The sequence below is a fragment of the Anthonomus grandis genome, chromosome 2 (assembly GCF_022605725.1).
Source record: "Anthonomus grandis grandis chromosome 2, icAntGran1.3, whole genome shotgun sequence".
Taxonomy (NCBI): Eukaryota; Metazoa; Arthropoda; class Insecta; order Coleoptera; family Curculionidae; genus Anthonomus; species Anthonomus grandis.
In genome coordinates, this window is record NC_065547.1 from 31,184,046 (window position 1) to 31,209,372 (window position 25,327).

Genomic DNA, 25,327 nt, shown 5'->3' on the forward strand with positions numbered 1-25,327 from the left:
ATATTTCACTGTATGAAATCTTAATTTATCTGTGAAATTGATATTTACCTTATTGATATTAACCTTATGATATTTTTGTTTCATATAAAAAAAGTGTGTAATGAGGATCTAATGATTGAGGTATATCCATTTCTAAATAATATATTAGAAATAATACTCAAAAACTTAGCAGGTGTAAATACAAGGCATTTACCCTCAGAAATGTTTTGTGGTGTTCTTTCAGAAGAAACTGCAGTAATGGCGGAGGATTTAACAAAAATATTAGCTTCTTGTTGGCTTATCCCAGAAGTTACAGTTACTATCATCAAATCATGAAGTTATTTTATATAACTACATGATTTGCAACTATAAGACTTACCACCAGTATTATGATTTGGTAGGAATAAAGTGGAAATAGCATCAATTTTTATAAGTGACTTTCGTCGAGTTCCAATAAAAAGGCTTTCTGGTCCAAGTGTTTGTATGACATACACGATATGAACTTCTGACTGTTTTTCTTGGTTTTCTTTGCGAATCAGCTCTTCCAATGCATATTAGCTAGAGATTGAGTAGCTGGAATTGAAATAAGGGATTAAAAATTGAATGATGAAGAAATGGAGTAGGCAGGACATATAAAAATATTAAGAAAATTATACTAATCATAATACATTTTTGTGTTAAGCTTGCCATTGGTGTACTCATTTCTATGTTTTTAATAATATAAAAGTGCACGCATTCGCTTTTTTATGTAAAATACATGCAACAAGTAAATATTATCAAAAATTGTCCGGACCGTCTATCTTTATCTCTCCATTCGCCGGTTCCTCCGCCCCATAAATAATTATTATGGGAAAAAATAATAAATAACTTATATTGACTTTTAGTGCAGACTCGTGCAAATTTGCTGCTGCTCTTTTTGTAACAATTTATATAATAGGTTAATTTTTTAAAATGTTCCTTATTAATTAACCTTATGTTGAAAGGTTTGTCTCATTCTTGCCTTCTTTTGTCAGTAGCCGAAGGGGACACCCTTATAACTATAAATAGGTTGTTAAAAATCGAGGGACATACTGTTTTGCCAAGGGACGATGTAATTTATAATGTATATTATCTTTATGGCATTGCCTCTTTATGGCAAATAAGTTACCTTTCAAATCGGTATCTTAGCGAATATTTTTAGAAAACAAAAATAGACATTTTTTAAGTCTAAGAGTGTTTTATTGTATCACCCGTGGAGTGTTTATGAAAAGTTTCTACACTCGAAAAATATAATAACCCGCATACATTAACACTGAAACAAATTAAAACTTAAGTTCCTTATATCGATATTAATTATAATTAAATTCCGCACATAAATAGGCCCATAAACTGCAATTTGTTTACAAGACAAGAGGTGAATAGATTATCGGTCTAATTATTTAAAATTATCGCAAAAAACTGTTCGATTTCGCATTTCAAATTGATAATTATAGAAGTACCAAGATGAAATAGTGTAGATTATTTTCATCAGTTTTCGTTAAAGTCACATTTCTTTATTATGTTTTATCGGTTCTTTTGTTGGTGGCTTTTTAAAAATTACACAAATTTTTTATAAATTATACAAAAGATGAGATCGATTTTAGAGAAGATTCCTGTACTTCCCGATATAATAATAATATTATAAAGGTTAATTTTTTTTTGGTATAAGTTTCTGAACTTTTAATAGATATGACGCTATTAATTATTAAGAAATAAATATATTGAGATATTTTAGACTCGAAGTAATCAAAAATATCAATAGATAACTGATTTGAAGAAAATCTTTGTTAGTTGTATTTGAATTCTTGTAGTTGGAGAAAACTTGTTGAAATAGTGGATATGTCATGTCGATAGGTTTATTTTCATTTTTAGGAAAATTTGCAATTTTGAGAAAGCTGCTTTTGATACGAAAAATCTAATTTGACTACTTAGCTAAGTTGGAAAAAAGTAGTGGAAAATGAGTACCATACAAATGGCTTAATTTGATGTTTAAGGAAAATTGCCATTTGGACTCTTTTTAGATAGTATTTTTTTCCAGATATAAAAAAAAAACTATATACATACTATATTGGTATTTTGGGGTATTCTAAAAGCACTTGTGGGTACATTTTTAATACAATTAGACTATTTTCGAGAAAATAAGCGTAATTTCCTTAGTCTAAGAGTGTTTTATTATAACACCTGAGAAATTTTCATGTTAATTTTCCCCACTCGAAAAATACCCTGTATACATCAGCATTGAAACAAATGAAAAGAAAAGTTCCTTATATCGATACAAAGTAAAAAAAATTCTGTACATACATATGTAGGTCCATAAACTGCAATTTGTTTACAAGACAAGAGGTGAATAGATTATCGGTCTAATTGTTTAAAAATAATCGCGAAAAACGATTCGATTTCGCATTTTTAATTGATAATTATTGAAGTACGAAGATGAAATAGTGTAGATTATTTTCATCAGTCTGCGTTAGGCACACATAGAATTATTATGTTGTTATTTAAGTTTGTTTTATCGGTTCTTTTGTTGGTGGTTGTTTATAAATTATACAAAAGATGGCGAATGAGGGCGATTTTAGGAAGGATCCCCGCACTACCCGGTGTATGGCCTGTAGGAAATCTGGATATTCTTTGGAGAAATCCCTCCCCAGGTTGAATTAACATTTTTTTTGTTACTTTCTTATTAATTTTTTCTTATTTTAGAGGAAATTTTCCAGTTTTTCCGAGATATGGCGGAGAAATTTCGACCGATTTATCGGATAAGTACCCCCTTTTTTGTAGTAGTCATGTTTCTTCATCCCGATGATTATGAGGTAAAGGTTAATTTTTTTTTTGCTATAAATGAATTAATGCGGTTCATAAGTTTTTGAATAGATATGTAGCTAATAACTATTTAAAGAAATGAATATAATGCGATATTTTAGGCTCAAGGTAATTAAAAATATGAATGGTTAGTATCTGATTTGGAGAAAATTCATAGTTGTATTTAGATTCTTGTAGTTGGAAAAAAGTAGATGAAACAGAGTACTTTGGAAAAAAATTCGCGATAATCTCCTTTTTTATAAATCATTAAAAAAAATTAATATGTAATTTAACATTTAGATATGTAAATGATAACATGTATATCATAGAGTTTCATTTAATGCACAAAAGTATAGTTTAGTTGGTTATGCTTCTTATCACGTCAATAAAAATTTAAAAGAGTTTTTATTTGACTGAAACCGAAGATTAACTCAACTTATAGCATAAAAAGAATGAAGTACATTAAAACAAAGAGTTTACAGTAAGCATATACTTAGATAAAATAATATATATACGGTGGCATATTTATGTGTACAGGGTGGCCATGTTATTAGGAGCCTATACCTTTTCTCAGCATCTACAGATTGCGCAAAAAAAAATTCTCACAGAAGTGTTTTTGTTTTAAGAGAATTTTTAAATTATTTGAGTTTCATCATTACAGGGTGTTCAAAAAGTGCTGCACTGACCAACACCAGAATTTTAAATGGGATACCCCGTATATTTTTATATTTTTGGGAGAAATAAAGGTATGTTTCATAATAACTACCAATCCGAATTTTGTGTAGTTTAGACAGAAATTAAGGTTTTGTATTTTTTTTAGCAAATTTATGCCCCCGGCCTACAGTTTTTTGTAATGCTGGTAATTAAGACTTTTTAATAAAATTCCTACCACGACTTAAGAAGACCTCCTATTGATTGATGGTGACCGGGTATTTTAATCTTATACAGGGTCTCAGGTAATATATATATATTTAAATTTTCAATTCGCAATATTTTAGTTTTTTTTAATAGAATACCCTGTATTTTATATAGTATTTTTTAAAAGAGCAAGAAAAGCTATTCATCGATGTATATACAGTAATGACCAAAAGTAGATAGACGAATGGTTTTTTAAAAAAATCAAAGGAAATAAAAAATCTATAATAAAGATATTTAAGTATATTATGGGCAACATAAACATGTATAAAAAAATAAAACATTCTTTAGAAACAATCACCTAATTTGGTAAATAATAAGAAATAAGTAAATATACGCTGGACAAAAGTAGATAGACAAATTTAAAAAATAACCAATATTCTTTTTTTTTCAAAGTATTTTTTTTTTAATTACAAACTAAACCATATACAATATTAGTATTTTGTAAAATACCCATTATGGTCTATTACAGCCTGACATCTACGTGGCATTGATTCGATAAGATTGTCTATGAGTTTAAAACCAATATTTTTCTATTTCTGTTGCAACCGTTCGAATAATTCACCTTTATTTGAATAGTTTGTATCCCTAATATCACGATCTACAATTTCCCATAAATTTTCGATGGGATTAAGATCGGGTGACTGGGATGGCCATTTTAAAACTGGTATTTTTTCTTCTTCGAAAAATTGCTTCATAATTTTGGAGAAATGCTTCGGGTCATTATCTTGCTGGAATTGGAATCTCAATGGTAAATTGTCTTCGACATAGGGCAACATAACATATCTGAGAATATCCCTGTACATAAACCTGTCCATTATGCCCTCTATGCGATGTAACGGGCCCATTTCCATAACCTGAGAAGCAACCCCAAACCATCACGGGTCCACCTCCATGCTTAACTGTGGGTTTTGTGTACTTGGGATTCAAACGCTGGCCAGAAGGACGTCTAACATATTGAATTCCATCAGAATTAAACAAATTAAACTTCGATTCGTCGCTCCAGCAAACACCTTTCTATTCATGCTTGTCCAGTGTATATGCTGACGGGCAAATTTCAATCGGGCTAAGCGATTCTTTTTTGAAAGCAATGGTTTTTTTGCTGGCCTACGTGCAAATAGATTCTCTTCTACCAACCTTCGTCTTACAGTCCTTGAGGTAACATTAGAAATCCCTAGAGCCTGTAATTCTATGAATTTGAGGAGAAGTCATGAAAGGGTTATTCTGGCTAATTGGTTTTAATTTGCGTACAGCTCTAATGTCCATTTTTTTTGGTCGACCAGATTTATTTTTTGGCTCTAATGATCCTTTCCTTTCACATCTTTTGATAATTGCCCAAACAGCTTTTCTTTTAACATGAAATCTACGAGCAATATCAATTTGACGATCACCCGCGCGATATGCATTAATAATGCGTTGTCTTAAATCAAGAGAGAATCTAATTCCGCGTGGCAAGTTGCACCTTGAGTTAAAGAGAAGCAATACTATACTAATTTTATTTTATAAATATCTAAACAAAAAAATAATTCCAAAATTGTTTTTGTTGTCTATATCTACTTTTGGCTACTACCGGCTATATTTATATTATTGCTTTATCTGATAGCAAGCAAAATATTTAACTGAAATTTATTGGTATCTTTTTATAGACTGCCTTACAAATAACAATAATTTAAAATCTAGGGGACCTGTGGGTAAATCTTTAAACAATTATATGCAAATAATACTTTGTCTATCTACTTTTGGCCACTACTGTATATACTATACCAAAATCTAATAGTTTAGAAAATATTTAGAATTTTATTGGAGTGATACAATTTCAACTCTCTACAATAATAACGCTCTTTAAACAAATTTATTTTTTACTATTTCACCGAAGTAGGCTGTGAAATAACAATAGTTAATATCCGCGCTTGTCTTATCCATAGTTACAGAATAATATTTAAACCACTTCTGTGACATAAATTTATTATAATTGTAAAAAATAACAGCCTTAAAAAACAAGAACCTAACGCTAACTAAAGTCTAGTATCTAGTATAAATTAATACAAATGTTCTATAGCATTGGATACAAAATCTGTTTAAGTAGACTAGAGCCTCTCTAATACTTCTTTGCACTTCATTTGCCGTAGTAGACCTTTTCTTGTATACAATGTCCTTTAATGTTTCCCACAGGAAGAAATCCCACGGAGGAAGATTTGGACTTCGGGCTGGCCAAGGGATTGATCAATTTTGCCCTATCCATCGGTTGTACTGTTGGTTTAGGAAGCTACTTATATAGGGTTTACCAATAAGAATGATATAAGTTTAAATTGCTAAAAAATAAAAACGAATTGGTTAATTTCTATGATTGATGTTTCATGTTGTAGTTTATTATGTAACATTATGTTTTAAACAAAATATTATTAAGATGTCTACCTCGGCTACGGCGGCAGACGTTTAGACGATGAACACAATTTTCAATCACTTTTTCTAACAAGTTGGGCTGAATTTCGCGAATAACCCTAGTTATGTTAACTTTCAACTCATTGATGGTTTGAGGATTGTTAGAATACACCTTCGACTTCACATATCCCTAAAGAAAAAAGTCCAGGGGAGTAAGATCACAGGACCTTGGTGACCAGTTGATATTGCCATGTCGCGAAATTATTCGATCTTCAAAACGCTCTCTTAATAAATTAATTGTGCCTCGGGCGGTGTGTGATGTTGCTCCGTCCTGTTGAAACCAATTCTGTTCGAAGTCTCCACCATCAATTGCAGGCCAAAGAAAGTTTGTTATCATGTCGCGGTAGCGCTCTCCGTTGACTATCACAGTACGCCCCCCTGCATCCTCAAAAAAGTATGGACCGATAATTCCACCGACATGCAAACCACACCACACAGACACTTTTAACGGGTGTAATGGCACCTGTACTAATTTCTAGGGATTGTTCTGACACCAGAAGCGGTAATTTTGCGTATTGACAACGCCACTAAGACAAAAATGGGCTTCATCTGAAAAGATGATTTGTTTCCCAAAATCGGCATTTTGTTCTGCAACAGGGCCCAGTCGATAAACGTTCTTCGCAAACCATGGTCAGCAGGCTTCAATTCTTGAGTTAGAACCATCTTATATGGATGTAGGCCAAAGTCTTTCTTCAAAATGCGCCACGGAGACATTGGTGAAATGCCTAATTGCTGAGAACGGCGCAAAACAGACACATTGTTATTCGCGTGAATACTTTATCTTGCAGCGGCGATATTTTCAGCGGTCCTTGCACTTTTTTGTCGCGTTGGTGGCTTATTATCCAGAAGAGTGTACTCTTGTTTAAACTTATTAATTGTGCGCCTTATTGCAAGCTCAGAAGGCCGTCCACGATGGCCAAAATCTTCTCTAAGAGCACGATAACAGGCTCTAACCGATTGCGCATTTTCGTAATACCTTTTCACGATAGCTATACGTTGCTCTTGACTTAAACGATTCTTGATGAAATGTCAAATTATACTTAACACAACTGACGCTTGATCCGCGTTTTGAAACATACTATTTCGCGTACATGGCCCACTAAACATCTATCACTTCTATTGGTAGACCCATTATTTTGGCTCCTGTGATATGGAGTACCATCTTGTTGCCATATTAACTCATCACGTTGGTAGGTTGGTATTTCATTTTCTATTAGCGGTTCATTCTTTACCATATCTAAATATCTTCTTGAATTTAAATTTTTATTAAAGAAAATTGGTCCTATAATTTTTGATTGATAAATTCCACACCACACCTTTACGGATCGTCTTCCCTGCTTTTTCACTTCCAAAATCTTTTTCTTATTTTTATCACTCAAGTAATGTGTATTTGTACAAGTAATGTGTGAAAAATTGACTCATCAGGCCAAATAATCTTATTAAAGACATTTTCATCGAAATTCATGTTCATTAACCTATCACAAAAGTTTAATCTTCCATCATACTCATAGTCTCTTTCTTATAAACGTTAAACAGGTAAAAATTTAAATAATTTACGATTTTTAATTTTTAAACAATCTTGAATCACGCTTCTTGTGATATTTAACTCCAAAGCGGCTTGTCTGGTGGAGATTTTGGGTATATCCTCGAAATGTAGAAGAATTTCTAGCTGCTTCTCTTCTGTTAGAACTCTTCGGGGTCTGTTCTTAGGTCTTGGGAATAAACTACCATCTTGCTTGAATTTTGCATAAATTTTGCCAAATAACGAATGTTCTTCTATACTCTCTGAGCGCCAAAGCTGGACTTTTCGAATTTGTTAAAAAACATTCAAGGATATCTACTTTTTCCTCTACTACTAAACTACTAAACTGACAACGTAAATTTGTCAAAATATTATTCTGTTGCTATGGATACGACAAGCGCGGATATTAACTATTGTTATTTCACAGCCTATACTACGGTGAAATACTAAATTAGCAATAATATACTACTACATAAAATACAGGGTATTTCATTTAAAAAAACTGAAATATTGCGTTAAAAAGTCTTAATTACCAGCTTTACAAAACACTGTATGCCGAGGACATAAATTTGCTAAAAAAAATACAAAAACCGTAACTTCTGCCTAAACTAGACACATAAAAATAATTCCTTAAAACAAGGAAAAACGTTCTTTTGTATATTTGATTTTAATTTAATGAAGTGGGTAATTGACATAAGTCATTTTCCTCAAAACAATTTCTTGCATTTCATTATTTAACACGTTGACTGCCAATCACGAGATAACTCGTGGTTGGCAATCTATAGCCAGTCGCCAGCCACGAGTTATCTCGGTTTTGACTAACTGTTTTACGGCGCCCAGTACGAGTAAACTCGTGGCATTTGCGTTGAAATTTATGGTGCTGGGCGCTTGCAATAGACCAGTAAAACACATTGTGGCGTCATTTTTAAATTATACTTTCATCTTGTTTAGTACAGAGGAAGCAAAATGCAGTGACACAAAAAAAAATTAAAAATGTGTTTAGTTCTAACAAAAAGCGGAAAAACATAAACTCTGCCTTAAAAATAGGGAAACTTAATTGCTAGTGTTTACAGATAGTTAAGATAAGAATATGAAAAAAAAAATAAAAAAAAAATTGCCTAAAAAATATTGTTTAGTCATTTTTACTTTAGGTGGTAGTCCTTGAAGCAATTTTCCTCACATAAGTCTGGTTTTTCTTCACAGACAGGACAGAAATAACGTGTTTCTCGTCGAAGTTTATTCGAAGTACATAAACGGCAAGCTCTTATAGGTCCTTTTTTTTTTTTGGTTGGTGGTATACCTTCCAAATAGTGAAAATCCCGCTGCTGTACGCTGCTGGACTTAGGCATTTTATCCCGAGAAGAGTAGACACAAACATCTCTCTAAATTTTAAAGATTTTATTTTGCTTCCGGTCGATTTACGAAACAGCAAGTAAGCGTTATGTATATATATTTCGAGAATATGCAATGCAATCTTTTTCGGCCATCTAATGGTTTTTCCTAGTGCGCTATAGCATTTGATCGGACTGGTCGATACCTGACATTCCTGCATTATAGTAATTTATTATATTAGGTTTCACAGAAACTTCGTCAATACCTCTCGCTTGTACTTCCTCTTACAAACAACTACTGATTTGGGTCTTTGCCATATACATTCGCCTTTTTTTAGCTTTTTTTAAACGACATACTTTGGATTTCCCTTTCGATTACCGCGTAAGGTGCCACAAATATATGTTTTTTTCGCTGTCATGTTATTAGTTAAGCCTACTAAATTATAAAACTTATCAGTATAGGGTACATAACCCTTGTCTAAATAATTTTCCATTAAGTGAAGAACCACACTTGCAGCATGCCCCAAATCATTCTCGATAGCTTCTGATTTCCCGCAATATACTTTTATTTTTAGAAGCATGCCAGCAGATTCGCATAGTTCATATAATTTTACCCCGTACTTATGCTTCTTATTTTTTATATATTGTCTAAAAATAAGCCTGCCACGCCATAAGACCATTGATTTATCAATGCATAAGTTTTTGTCTGGAACATAGTGATCCTGCATTATTTTGTTGAAATGATCAAGGACTGGTCTAATCTTAAATAAACGATCTTCAGTCACTCCCGAATTGTCAGCGAAATGCAAAAAACGCAACAGTAACTGGAACCGATTTCTGCTCTTTACCTGGCGCCAAAAGAGCATCTTGTATATGATATGTTAAGACCAATAATGCTCAATAGATGGGAAACTACATGGACCTATATGTAAAAGAAGACCGAAAAATATTTGCAGTTCATTTGGGGTGGTTTCGATCTATCTAGTCAATCTGGAGGACCTTGTCAAAGGATGTTTTGCGATCTCCTGGGTTGCATACAAATTTGTTTGTTGTGCCAAATAGCTTAAAAACTCATCAGAAAAGAATAAATTTACAAGATATTTTATCGTTACTGGTTCTTGAGACATAAATCCAACATCATTTACCTAAAAATCAAAATGTGGTGGCTCCTCCTCAGTGTCAACCCACTCTGCGTCTAAGTCTAGCACTTCTGGTAGCTCGTCTTTAATGTGCTCGTCCGCAATGTCAACCTACTCAGGATCTAAATGTGATTCTTCGGGTGGCTGGATTTGATCCTGATCATTTTCACTTGAAGTCTGTTAACTAGACATTTCATATTCCGGGTCCTCATCCGAATTATCCTTTAGGAAACTGTCCCACTCATTCTCATCCTTTGCGGCAAAATTCTCAAGCTCACGGTCATTCAAAGGACGTAATTTCGCGATATTTTTATGCTCAAGTAGCTTAAATAACAATAAATATATGTCGAAAACAACTAAAAACCGTTAGCAATAACCAATAGTCCACACGTTTACAAGCCTAGCCGCATGCTTATACTAAACTGCCTGCTTCTGCGAGCGAAAAAGGTTGTGCCGCCACGTGTTTACCATCTCTCCGCCTAACGAGTTATCTCGTGGTTGGGCGTCGCAAGAAACTTCTGCTTGGAGACGCCCGAAGTTGTTTTTTTACAAAAAAAAATAAATATAACATATAATATTGAAAATTTTGATTTGTAAGCCATTTTGACTAATTATTTCAATTTTGACATAGTGGCGTCTGAGAATGGTTTTTATATAAATGTCATAGCAGTCAACGTGTAAAATAGATTAATTTCTTTAAAATATTTTATAGTAATAAAGAAATAGCATTATTTCAAAAATGCCTGTCTTTAATTCAATAATATGAAGTCTTGAAATTATGAATATATGAAGATATTAAATTATTAACGCGAGTATATTACCCCAAGACACAGAATCCTTTAAACAAGAGACCAGGTACTTGGTCTAAATGACTGGCTTAACGCGTCTGATGCCGTTCTCTGATTACTCCGAAGTCCGATACACTTAATCCATTACCTTTTTGCGTTGTTCTTGTGTAAAGTGTGTTTCCTGATTTTGATTGTGCTAAACCAGTTGAAAGGGTTTTTTTAATAGTTTAGCAATGGATGATCTGTTGGAAACTTAGGGCATGGATCAAAATATTACTAAAACATTCAGAGGTAAGTAAACAATCCTGTTAAATCATTTTACTGTTTGATAATAATAGCGGCACTAAGGCATCCTGTTTGATATTGCTATATGCAGCTTTGATATTGCAGGGTCGCGTTGGCGTAGTCATCCTAGTTTTTAAGTTTTTATCACCCAAATAATTTTTATTGTACAATTTAAGTACTACCTATATACTCGGCCACGTATTATTTTTTTGTCAAATTAATACTCAAGTGAAAAAATTAACTTGGAGATTTATTATTCAACATTTTAGAAAATGAAATAGAAACATTATCAAGTTTGCATGGAAGAGCAGACTTGTTGAAAGAATTAATTCCACAAGTTGGCAAACGTTTTCATAATATGTGTGTATTTATGATTGATTTATCCTCATGAATAGTACGATATCTACAATATTTTAAAGAAATTTAAAATTTGAATCAGACAGATAATTTATTATACAACTAAGTCATGGACAATAATTAAGACGAATCACCTTGCAAAACACCTGCTTAAGAATGAAGTTGATAGACAGCTGCACCAAATGCATTGTGGAGCAGCATATCATTTCTAGGGCGAATCGTCTCAATTATTGTTAACGACTCCGATATTTGATACTAATTCTAGAATAGTTCTTTATATTAAATATTTTGAGTAATAATGTTAAATACTAAAGTCCTTAATTCAAAATCAGTTTTAAATCACTTTAATAATTCCGTATTTTGTCATATGGTATCCGCATCTTAAAGAAAGAATATATTTACCTTCATTGAATAAAAAATTTGTATACTTGATATACTAAAAGTATCTCTCAAGACGATTATCTGGAGATTTTCAAATAATAGTTTACTTACCTTTCTATAAATAAAGGAGTACTTGAGCCATGTCTATAAAGTTTAAGAAATACAAACGTTGATGTAAAGAAATATTTCATAGAAATATATCAAAGTCAGGATTACTTTAAAGGGAAGTAAACAGGTTTAAATTAAGGAATTTGTTTTTTAAGTGTACACAAAATTCGGATAGGTAATTCTTATGAATGTTACCTTTATGTCCCATTTCAAATTCTGGTGTTAAAGTCGGTGCAGCACTTTTTGAACACCTTGTGTATTGATGAAACTGAAATAATTTAAAAATTCGCTTAAAACGAAAACACTTCTGTGAGAATTTCTTTTGCACACCCTGTAGATTCTGAGAAAAGGTATATGCGCCAAATAAAATGGCAACCCTGTTTGTAACTAGTTAGAGTTAGAGACAAGCGGCAACCAAAACAACAAAGGAAACAAAAAAAAAGGAGAGAAAGGGAAGACTATTAAAAACACTTACTGATTCATATAACAAATCTAATTTGATCATTGGATTAATTGGAACTGGAAGAGTATCGTGTCGATAGGCTTGTTTTAATATTTAAAGAAAATTTGCAATTTAATTAACTGTTGCTGCTATTGAAAATTCTATTTTACTTTTAGGTTAGTTGGAAAAGTAGCTGAAAAAGATATATTAATACGGTTATTTTGCTTTTTGAGCCCTAAATAATGTTTTAAGAAAACGTTTTAGGCAAATAAAGTTTGATATCTGTAGTGGCTAAAATGTTGTGATCAATATTTTCTTTTCACCACTTTTATATTAAATATAAATTTCTCAACATGTTCTATATCAGTGCCAAGATATGGAGGACATTATTGGGACAAATAAATTTACGAAAAAGATAATAAAATTTGAACATCATTTCATTAAAACACATTTGTCTAACTTTCACAACCCAAACCTCTACCAACAACAACCTAGTACCTCAATTTATTGGTGGTGTATTTATGTGCTCATCCTACTTTAAATTTGAGTCCAGTATTAGACCTAAATATTTAATTTTTCTATTTGAATTAATTTTAATTTTTTTTGGTGATATTTATTTTAATATTCAATTCTTCGTAGTCATAAGGCATTAAATATATTTTCTTAAAATTAACAGGCAAAAATTAACAGTCAATAGATCTGTTGTTCAGCATTTGTTTTCAAAGCTGTATATCGCCGAATTGTGAATTTAATTCAATAAAGAAAGTGGGCTGTATTTGTACAGATTGTATTTTATTACTTGTACTAATTTAGAAAACGACCAAAATCAAACGTTCAACGTAAAAAATGGAAAGGAACTTACATATGGTTTCTCAATTCCATCCCGCAAATCTCCCTGTCGCTGATATTATCCATTTAACACAATCACCTTTAATTGTATATTCTTGCACAGTACTTTATTACATTAAAGTGTATAAAATGCAGCGGGGTGGATTATCTTCTTATCTTATTAGTTTTATTATCTTCTGGTATACATACGTTTTGTATCGCCCTGGCCATTGTGTAGGCCAAGTTGTTTAAGTGTGTGATTTTTATAAATTCGCCGAAGTTGCTTGAATGAAATATTTCACTGGCTTATTTACCGACTTAATCAGTTGTTTTTCTTTAGAGGCATTCTCGTTTCATTTTAATTTAGGTTGCTTTCCATTAGGGGCATTAGTATTGTTTCTAGCAGTTTTTCTTATTAACTTTTTCCTCATTTATGGGCTTTCTCGGCTATTTTTGTTTTAATCTGTTTTAATCCTATTGTTCTGGACATGACAGGGTTGTTCTTTTCTCTGTTTTCATATCAGCTTTTGTCTGGGTTGGACTCCCTCTCTTTCTTCTGCTTTCTACATATTTAATGCAGTTTTCATTTCTTTTTTGATTTTTTCTGTCTTGTTCATTGATCTAATGTTGCCTTCAATAAATCTTCTTTGGACTGCTAGGGTGCGTCAGGTTGGCTGTTCTCTCCAGTATGTACAGACAAAATGTTACCTGTACATACTGGATCATGTGATGACATAATTTCTCGGTATTCATCTCCTGTCCATTTAATTTTTTCTTGTTTGCCTTTTTTTATTTGCTTCTGCTACGGTCAAATTTGTTTCTTTCTGATTTTCTGTGCTTAGTTGGTTATGATCTTCGGATGTTGAGATTTGCTTTTTTTGCGAGATGGTGCTCCTGCATATTTTGCTAGATCGGTGAGAAAACCTCATAATGGTAATTTTAACTGGATAGAACGTAGCCCGCACGAAGACTTTAACTTTACTCCAGACTTTAACCCATTAGAATTTTACATACATTTCATACATTTTACATACATGAAATCCATTGTTTACGAAAATGCACTATTCATAATTTTTATATTTTATCATTACTTTGAAGTGTAATAAAGCAATTTAAATACTTTCTAAACGTCATGTTAAGTGTAAATATCTCGAAAAGGGTGATTCGTAGCAAAATTTTTGAAGTATATTTATAGTATAATAAGAAAAAATAAATTTTATTAAGTCTAAAAAAGTTAAGGAATTTAATGAACATGAAAATTTTCCTGGAAACGTTCTCTATGACATAATTTAAAAAAGGTTATTTTAAGATTTTTCATAATGAAAAAACAAAACATATTCCAAATTTCGTTAACAATGAAGAGTAAATGCTAAATTTAGGATCAAAAGTAAAAAAAAATACATTTGACTTATTACCCTATATCTTGGTTGTCTTTGATCTTCGAATTAAAAACATTTTACTTTAACTAGTTTCTTTTTTAAGAAATCTGCTGCTAAATTATTTACCATTATTTATCCCTTACGCTCCCGAGTCTACTTTTTTTTAGAATTTTGAGACAAAACTTTACGCCAATGATTATTATGACCTCATTAGAGATCCTAATTTTTTTCAGAAAAAAAAATCCCATTTGATATGATTTTAGGGACTCTCACGATTGTGTTGGATAGGAGTCAAAATGATACTGGCACAAATGTGAAAAAAACGAAAAATATATTGAAAATGTTTATTTCTACGAAAATACACTACTTAACATGAAATGTTTTAAAGCAATTTTGTTTTTTTTTGTAAACATAAGTAAACATTACACTTAATACATTTGATTCTTGATCTACTTTGACAGGATTCCAGGCGACAAGTGTTGGGATTTTTTTGATCCTCATGTACTGGCCAATGATCAAACCCATCGAATCTCTTATCTTCACAAGGTAGAGGTATATATCTTACCTTCGTGGCAGAAGGTTCTTCATTTTCATCCGTTTGAGCGTGTTCATAGTTTAGATTTCTTTTTTTTGTTCCACAAACCATAAATTCTCCTAATGCTATTCGAAACTGCAAAAAGTCTAAGATTTGCTTTGAGCTATATCCATTTTTTTTACAGTCATTTCGATATTCCATCCAGCTATTCACAATAGCTATGTCAAATAAGTGTAGAATGGTTTTAAATGTCCATCTTCGGGTTTTAAAGTATGTTCGATAAGCCTCAGTCATTTGATCACAAATATCAACTCCGCTCATCTTTTCATTATAAACTTTAATTACATTTGGACAGGATACTTCTATATGTTTTTTTGTGTTTTTATCCCATCTCTGAATAGTTTTTACTGGTTCTATTCCAAAAGCCGTAGATGCCATGACGACTGATTTGTTATCTTTCCATTTTGTCAAACATACTTTCGTATCATTTTTTACGTGCACTTCTGCGTCGCCTCTTTTCATAGTAGCATCTTTTTGAAATACACATCCTTTTACTCTGTTTGTCATTATTGTTCCCGTTCCTTCCATTTTTAATTCTTTTAATTTTTCAAATAATGGTATTGTGGAAAAATATCGGTAAAAAAAATAAGGTGCTTCCAGGTGGCAAGGTTTGTATTAAACGAAGATTAACTGATGGCCCTAAACCAAGTTGTTTATCTGGCAATGGCGTCAAGGAACCCTGGTATATTTCGAAGTCCAATATTGTACCACAAGACGTTGTAATGACAAAATTCTTAAGTCCAACCGGCCTTGGTTTATTTTTGACAAATTGACGTATAGGACATCGTCCTAAAAAGGGTATCATTTGCTCATCAATTGAAAAACAACCATTCTCTGGCCTGTAAATTTCAAGACATCTTTGTCGAACTCGGTCTATCATTGGTTGAACTTTCCAGAGATGATTCTTCTTTTTGATATCATCCGATACTGATAGATTATCGACTATGTGAAAATTCGTTCGAAGTTTATAAAACCTGTCACGCGCCATAACATTAGCTATGAGAGGTAATCGCACTCTTAAAAATAGGTGAATAAAAATTCAACAATTGTATAGATTTTACAAACAATTTGATTCTGGAAATGGTACAGAATCAATTTGTGTAGAATTTCTCTATGCTATTGTGTTTAAACAACTGTGGTTCTATAATCAACAAATTGTGTATCAATTTGATTTATTTTATTGTATATATAGTACACTATTTGTGTACTTAAATTCGACAATATTTTATATTTATTTAATATAATTGTTCAGTAAAAAAGCAAACTCTTAGTGTTTTTTTAACATGGTATGTACAGGAAAAAAACACAATTTGTGCACTTTAAATACACACGTTAGTGTAGGTTGTTTTAACAATATATTTTATTTTCTTTCATTTCAACTATTAAATTTTATTACAAATTGTGTATAATAATACTATATATTGTTTTATAAATTTGAATATAGTGTAGGTTACTTATTTTAGGTTTGTATATCAAATTAACATAAGAACTGGAGTTTTTTATTACAATGTTTTGTATTTATATTCATAAAAATTTAAAATACATTTTAGAGAATTTCGTCATAAATCTGTGTAATAATAAATTCTAGTGCGCCTGGGAAAAACAGGATAAAAAAAAGCTGTTTTTTTATTTTAACAATTTATTTAATTGTATGAAATATTTTCGAAAATTCCACCATTAATACATTAAAGCAATTTATTAAATCCTTTCTTCAATCGTTTCAAACCTATGTTTTTTCCACAGATATTTTACACTGTCTCCTTTATAGCTCCATGTAAGTTTAGGGGATCTTGGTGGACACGATATATCTACAGGAGCCTTCCTTCCTATCCAATAAAAAAAATCTTAATTATTTGTTTTAATAGTAATAGCCTAGGTAATTTTTAAGAAATTTTTAGAATTTAATTTTAAAAGGTTTTTAGTTTGTTGATAATAGTTTAGTTACCATAGTAACATATCCAAACATTATTTATTTTCTTGTTTCCATAGCAACTAGACTAAACCAAAATAAACAGCAAAAAAAATGAACAATGGTTATAAAAGCTTATTTTTTCAAAACAACCCTATCATGTGATACATCATTAGAATCAGATTCCGAGATCCCTGTACTAAACATCGAAAAAAGCTCACCCTGTATATATCGTATTTTTCCCCCTCTCTAAGATTTTAATAATTTAGTAGGAACTTTAGTAGGTATATATCTACCTACCTATAGTTGTGAAAGTTATACTTGCTAGATTTAGTATCTGTGGACTGCGGTTCACTTTTATGAAAAGTTTGATTTAAGTTTAAACAAACCACATTTATAAAGACTTACATAAAGCATTTCAATGCAATGTCGATATTTGGTTTTTCTAAACCAAGTTAACCAAAGGACGAGAGTGTGAGAGCTAGTGGCTGCCCACAGTGAGTAGGTATATGTATGTATAGGTGTTTTTCAATTTCCTTACAATACTACTACAGGACTTGAAAAGGACGGTACAGGACTGTCAGACAGTGCTATGATTAAGTAGATACCATTTTGTAATACAAATTGAAATACAAATGCAATAAAGGTTACAAATTTAACCGACCTCTACATTAAAATTGGATAGGTACAAAGATAAAAAAGATGTAAAAAAAGTAAGTATACCTACTTATCTATTCTATAAGTAAAGTTATCAGTTATCACTGAAAAACTAAATAGGTACCAGCTACCTGTCTAAACATCAAAATATCCAGTAAATTCCAAAGTATACAATAAATGCAAAAAAAATATGATGCTTACCTAATTACCTACCTACAAACTGCTCCTGGAGTTGGTCCAATAAACCCCACTCCTTAAGTTTATCTTCAACGAATATATCCATTTTTTTCTTATGCAATTTTAACACTTAACAAAACGAAAAAACCTTAAAACAAATTAATGCCGGCCGATTGATTGAAGGACTGAAGAATGAACAGTTGAACACCTGTGGCACTGGGAATTATAGCAATGCTGCCATCAAATGAATCTTAAAGATTACACCGCCAATTAAAGTTACGTTTCCTTTTTCCTTACGCGTGTTATTATCACGATATTATTTAAATAAATAAAATTAGAACTTATGCTGATTGGGCTTATTTTTAAATATCCTATTAAATCATTTTCAGTTAACAACTTTAAATCGACTGCAAATTTTGATGCATACCTTTACAACTGTTTAATATTGAATCTGGCAACAATGACGCTAACAACGAAGTTCTAGCGGCAAAGGCAAGGGCGTCGGGCGCGTCCTCCTTTATACACAATTGTGTATTATAACTACACAATACATAGTTTAAAATTCTATAATTGTGAAGGGCTATTAGCAAGAATCTTTTTTATTCTACACAATTGTAAATAAAATCAACACAAGCCAGAATAAAAAAATAATTAAAAATTGTAGTAAAAATATACTTGGTTATTAGATTTTTTACCAAACTGCATTGGATTTAAAAAAAAAAATGTGGAATATTTATACACATTATCTTAATAATTAATATCCACTTATGGTGTATTAATTTAATATGCAATAATTGTATGAAATATACACATTAAAACATATACAAAATGCCTGAGAATTTTTATACAGGACTGTGAGATATTATCTAACAATTGTGTATTAAAATTAAACATTTTTTTTTACACAACAAAATGTGAAAAAATCCATCGGGATTTTTCTGTGTGCGATATTTGATACTCCAGTAAAGGTGGATTCTAGGAAACTTAAAACATCCCATAATTGCATGCATACCAAAAAATTGCCTAATTTCTTCATCAGTCAATTTTGGAGTGATTTCCCTACCATGTTGTTACAAGTAATACTGAGAAGTTAACGATGCCCCCATTTCAAAAAACTCATCATTGAAATATCTACTAAAATAACCCCATGGACTCAAAACTGGCAGGTTTATGGTTATCAAACATAGTAGGGATTTCTTTGCTTTCAAATGGCTGCTTTACCCATGTTGGAGCAGAAGACTTTTTTTGGCTGGTACTAGGTCTAGGCGCGTCCTCGTCACTGCTGCTGCTGCTGTCGCTGCCGCTTTCGGACTCTTCATCTTCCGATAAAACGCGTTCGGGTGGAGCAAAAAATTACTAGCGTCTGCGCAACCACCGTTCCTTGTGCCGCCGGCGCTCGCTCTCGCGGCAGAGCATAGTCAATGTTGCCACTTTCATCAAAGATATCATATTTTATGATTAAAACGCATTCTGGGTGACCCGTTATGTGCTCGCTCGCAGTCTCGCAGGCTCAATGTTTAGCAATTTTGTATTTACTTGTTTATTTTGATATAAACAAATATCATTAGCTAAGTGATTGGTTTACATGTATATCCATTTACATTATGCATGTATTGTGTTATTTCCAGCCACATTTGAAGATGATCTAAATATAAGGATAAAGTCGAAACGTGGCATTTTTTTGTAAGAAATTGGTTTCATTTCCTTATAAGTTTATCTTTTTTTTTGTTTTTTATTAATAAAATTTAGTTACCTATACTATGGTTTTATTTTGGATTGGTGCCTTTATTCCTTCTTTTTTTGTTTCTATTGGAATGGATGGTTTCTTGTTGAATATTAAGCCACTCTTCTTTTACTGTAACAATAAGCTCTGTGATAGAGTTTAAAGTATGAAGTCTAGCTCTAATTCATTCTTTTAGCTTATCCCATACATGTTCGAGCGAATTTAGGTAGGACTGTATGCCCAGTTTATAACCCGAAAAACCGATTTGACCACTATATATTGAGATTATGAAAAACGAATAATATGCAAATTTCAGTTGCAAACGCAATAATTTTAATATTTGACAAATATTATAATATTATTAATAATAATAATATTATAATAGTTACAAGCATCACATAAACACGTTTCATTTGTTTACCTGTTGTTAAGCATATAAATGATAAACCTTCTTGATAAATTTATATTCACATTAAAGTGTATTAAGTTGTCTTTCAAACAGCATATTTCTTTTTTTTGATCTGATGAATAATTAAGAAAAAATTTAAAATCAAAAGTTTACGGTGGTCATCGGCATATAGAAATTGTTCTGTAAAGTCAAGTTTAGAAACTTTAATTTGAGACTTTTGCCAACCTTGCTGCATCTTGCTTTAACATTGTTATCAATTTATAATCTGTCTGCCTCATGCTCAGGAAGTATTTATATCCATTCAGTCAAAGAAAATAGAACATGCTTGGTTTTAGTATTGATTGGCCAATCCCTTATATTAAAAAACATTTAATCATCTCTTATCCTTTCGCAAAACTGTATTCTACAAAAAAGGAGTTAAAGAAAATGTTGATCTAAAGCATATTACAGCATTCAGGACCACTTCTTGGATAATTTTGATTTATGTCCCGTTTTTTTTTTACTTACTTTATTTCTTATGTACGTACTTGACCTTTTATGTCTGACCTAGGTATACATTTTGTAAGTGTTTTATATGATATAAAGCTTCTAAGTTTAACGAATGTTATTTTTTGTTCTGTGCTTGCGTAGATATATTATGTAGTTTAATTTTTTCCCACATTTTTTTAAAGATTATTTGTTAATATATTTTATAAAAACAAACCTTTATTTGATTTGATTTGGGCTTAATTCCAAAAGACTTAATAAGATTTAAGAATCATATTATATTAACTTATACTACTTATAGTACGTCTAATTTGAATACATTTACTTAAATCAAAAATTCCAGACCATCCTGTCTCAACCTAAACACATGGAAAAAAGCTTCGTATATAGCTTCCTGCAGGACTGGCTTGGCACAGGCTTACTCACCAGCTTCGGTAAAACCTTCATAATTTTTATAACATTTTTATATAATAATTATTATTCAAGAAAAATCTATATTTCAGGAAAAAAATGGCATAAAAGGCGCAAACTGCTCACCAAAGCGTTTCACTTTAGCATCTTGCAGCAATTTTTGAAAATTTTCAATGACGAAACTGCGCATTTAATCGAACGAGTCGAAAAACTAAATGCTGAGGGAGAAGAATTTATTAATGTTACTAGACTGGTTACCCAACTGACTCTTCAATCCATGATGGGTAAGTAATAATAATAATAATAATAATAATAATAATAATAATAATAATAATAATAATAATAATAATAATAATAATAATAATAATAATAATAATAATGTATCATTTTTATTGTTCGTTAGTTGTAAATTAAAACACAATGCACCAAAATAATCAACTGATTTATTTTATCACTTACACGACTAAACACGATCATTTAAGACTAATAGAAATATTATTTTTCACTGTATTTGTTTACTACTATTTATGTCCGACTTAATTATCACAAAAATATTCCATGCCAGCGGTGACGGGGCTCCTTATATACTCGGTAGAACACTGTCCGGAAGATTCGCTAAAACCCCGTACAGACATGGATATAATCGGTGGAAACATTGTCGGTCGACTGTATTTTTCTTGTTTCTCTCCAGTCGGCCGATTTTGCTCCCTGACATCGGGCGGTATTTTATCAAACGAATCGCCAAGTTGGTTGTTTCCCGCTTCAAATGGAAAAGCAGGTGTGTACGGGTTTAAAATTTGGATATATTTGTTTTCTGTTAACACGGAATAGTTTTTGAGGTTACCTTTTTTACTAGTTACCTTAAGTATTAAGTTACTTAAGTTTACCTTAAGTAGGTCTGTTCACTTTAAATTAACAAAAAGTGCTGTAACATGTGGACAAGTGAAAAGACTTTAAATTTAATAGAAAGTTTAAGACAAGTACCCTCCTTGTGGAATCTCTTGTATAAAGAGTACAGAGACCGCAATAAAAAATGGACCAAACAACACAGTTAGTAGAAGAATTTGCTACAACTACAGAAGAAATAATAAAAAAATGAAATCTCTAAAAACACAATTTCGCAGAGCATAAAAATATTCTTGACTGTAACAGGAGTGGCAAGGAGTGGCGCAGGTCATCATCGCCTTGTACATGGTTTGGATACGAGCATTTACTGTTCTTGATTGAAAACAATGAGTTTATAGGAAGTCGAAGTATATTAATTGTAAGTAAAAATAATTGCTTTATTATTGTTAAATATAAAATTATAATACATATATTATTATATCATTTTAAGTTAAGCAAATTTGTCCTGCCATGACACTTTCCCTAACTTTGTACAAAAATATTGTGCACATTTATTTCAAGTCTCATTTTCTGAATGTGATGATTTCCTTGGAAGATTTTAAAGGCTGAAAGGACTCGACGGGTTATCAATTTCTGCATGAGCCATCAATGTTAGTATCCGTATCTAAGTCTTCTGTGTCAAACGTTCCAGGGGGAGAATATATGCTTCTGGATTCTTTATTTTATCGCAAGTAGATATGCAAATGAACAGAAGTTAAAACAATAGATTGCATCTTTTGTGGTTCCAAAGGTATAGATCGCCTAAGTATTCTAAAGACTGCAGCTAAAAATCCGAACATATTATCGACTATTCGTCTGGCTCGCGATAGTCGATAACTAAATATTCTTTCAGGAGATCCCTTCGGATGATGACCTGGAAACGATTATATATTCACTTAACGCAAATGCGTCATCTGCTACAAGTGCATATGGTATCAATTTACTTCTTCCTGGTAATAATAATAATAATATTTATTTCCATAGCGCTCCATTTTAATGGCGAAGAACATACTAACTCGTGTTGTGAAAAACTTTACCATCCGATATTCTTTTCTGACAACCTACATCAGCATAAATTATACTATTACCAGCATCCAAAATAGCCATAAGAACAATGCTATATGTCCCTTTATAATTATAATAAGTGCTTTCACTATTTGCTGGAGCATCTATAACAATATGTTTGCCATCTATAGCTCCAAGGCAGTGTGGAAAATTCCATCTTTTATTGTATTCAAGTTTTTTCCATTCGCCTTCTGTTTCCGGCATCTGAAAAGAATATACATAAACATCTTTAACATTATGTTTTAAAATCAAGAGTTCCTTCATGTTACCTACTACAAATCTTCAAACGCGTTTGTAACCAGTACGACGGCACTACTAAAATGTATATCAAAATATGCCAGGAAATGTTGAAAGTCTGAATTATCCCAAAAGCAACACTCCTGCCTTAACTGTATTGATGCCTCAAACATCACCTAATCTATTTTCACCATCTCAAGATGTTATTTACATATTTCAAGAAGCAACAATCCTGCATAGACTGTATCAAATCCCCAAATAACTCAATATCCATTCTTACCGTCTCCAAACTCTATATGTGGCCCCTCAGAGATGTCTCAAACTTATGTCACGCAATCCACAATTGTAATTTATAATTGGGAAAGTCTTTATTCTTGTTTTAGTTGTAATTAGGTTAGTATGTTTTAACGGTCTGAGCAGCACATGCGCGCTAGCTCGTGTATGTGTTATCGGTTGTCTTTATAATCGCAGTTCAGTCCGCATTACTCTTAGCATTGTGTAAATTCTTGTATTAAAAAAAATGTAATTTTCTATGTACAATGTTTAAGTGGTAATAAAAGTCTTTTGAATTTGAATTTGAATTGTGGATGATTCAGAAAAACCAATGCAAAAATCTGATGTAATGCCAAAATTAGGTAAATTTTTACTTCTATCAGGACCCACATAGTATTAGTTTCCAGTTACTTTGTCTATATATGATAACATTATAATAAAAAATAAATAATATATTGGTATAGATTTACTTACCTTTAAAAATCCTGCTAATGCTTCTATTAGAGCTTCACATACTTCTGGTATTACAGATATTATTAGTTGCTTTGATACTTTAAATAGATACATCAAACTGCAATATGAATCTCCTGTTGCAAGAAATCGTAATGTTATGGCTAATCTTATTGATGATGGAATGGCAGCACGAAAGTTGGTATTAGTTTTCAAAATTTTAGGACCAACTATTAACAGTAGATTTTCAAAATCTATACTTGACATCCTCGTAAAATTTCGGAAACCACTTCCATCTAACTTTAGATCATTCATTAAACCGTTTCCATAATTCACTCCATTTCGTAAAAGCATTTTTTGCCACGTACGTTTTTATTTTTCACAATTACTAAATATGCCGCACAAACACCCGCTGCTATTAAATCATCAGTTGATGCCATTTTTTTCAACAACAAAATTGGACAGGACACATTTGTGTTTATATAATCGACTTAAAGGGAAAAGATACAGGCGGCCGACAATGTTTCTACCGATTGTATCCAGGTCTGTACGGGGCTCCTTCCATGGGTCTCCAGAGATGTCCAACGAAGAACGAAGGTGGTTTTTGGGGCATTGCCAATATCGTTACAATATAGTATAATATGTTATATATAGTTGTCCCTCTTAAAATAACGCAGTTACATGAAAACAAAAAGTACATTGGGTCAGTTATGAAAAATATCTGAAAAAAGTACGATGTCGATAGCTTTATTCTGATTTTTTGCATTTTTTTCTAAATTATAAAAAAACGGGAGGTTGCAGCAAAATTCCAATTATACCATTGGATTAGTTGAAAAAAAATAGAAAAGGAGTACCACGTTAATGGGTTTATTTTGACTTTTAAGAAAATTAAAAGAAATGCAATTATAGATACACTATTGATTTATTATATTATTAAACTGCAACACTGTATTAGTTTGAAAAACGTAACTGAAAAGCAGTACCATATCGACAGGTTTACTCTAGCTCTCTTTAACGTTTATATTTTTAAAGTTTACTTGACTAAAATTACATGATATACGTAAATTCTGCGGAACATTTGCAAAATATTTAATTTTTTTTTATTTATTCTTCAACATTCCAAGAATATTACCTGGATAACTTATTTTTTAGTGCTGCTTAGAAAAGACATTCTATGGATGTATAACGCGTATTTTTGAGAGATTAGCGATTAATTTTTCCATTCCTTTGGAGCTTGGATTGACTTATTTCTATGTATTTTATTAAAATGCACCATAAATATTTCAGCCAAAATCATATCACTAAAGTACTGTAAAAATATTAACACTGAAAAACCA

At 31.6% G+C, this 25,327-nt stretch overlaps 1 protein-coding gene across 1 annotated transcript in view; it reads left to right on the forward strand.

The window, feature by feature from the left end:
- Positions 1-2,432: 2,432 nt before the first annotated feature.
- Positions 2,433-25,327, forward strand: part of LOC126750073 (cytochrome P450 4V2-like) — a 39,880-nt gene continuing 16,985 nt past the window's right edge. Inside the window, exons 1-4 of the mRNA XM_050459573.1 lie at positions 2,433-2,645; positions 2,698-2,807; positions 21,013-21,103; positions 21,173-21,364. Coding sequence (XP_050315530.1) covers positions 2,486-2,645; positions 2,698-2,807; positions 21,013-21,103; positions 21,173-21,364 — 553 coding nt within the window. The 5' untranslated portion in view covers positions 2,433-2,485. The remainder of the gene's footprint in view (positions 2,646-2,697; positions 2,808-21,012; positions 21,104-21,172; positions 21,365-25,327) is intronic.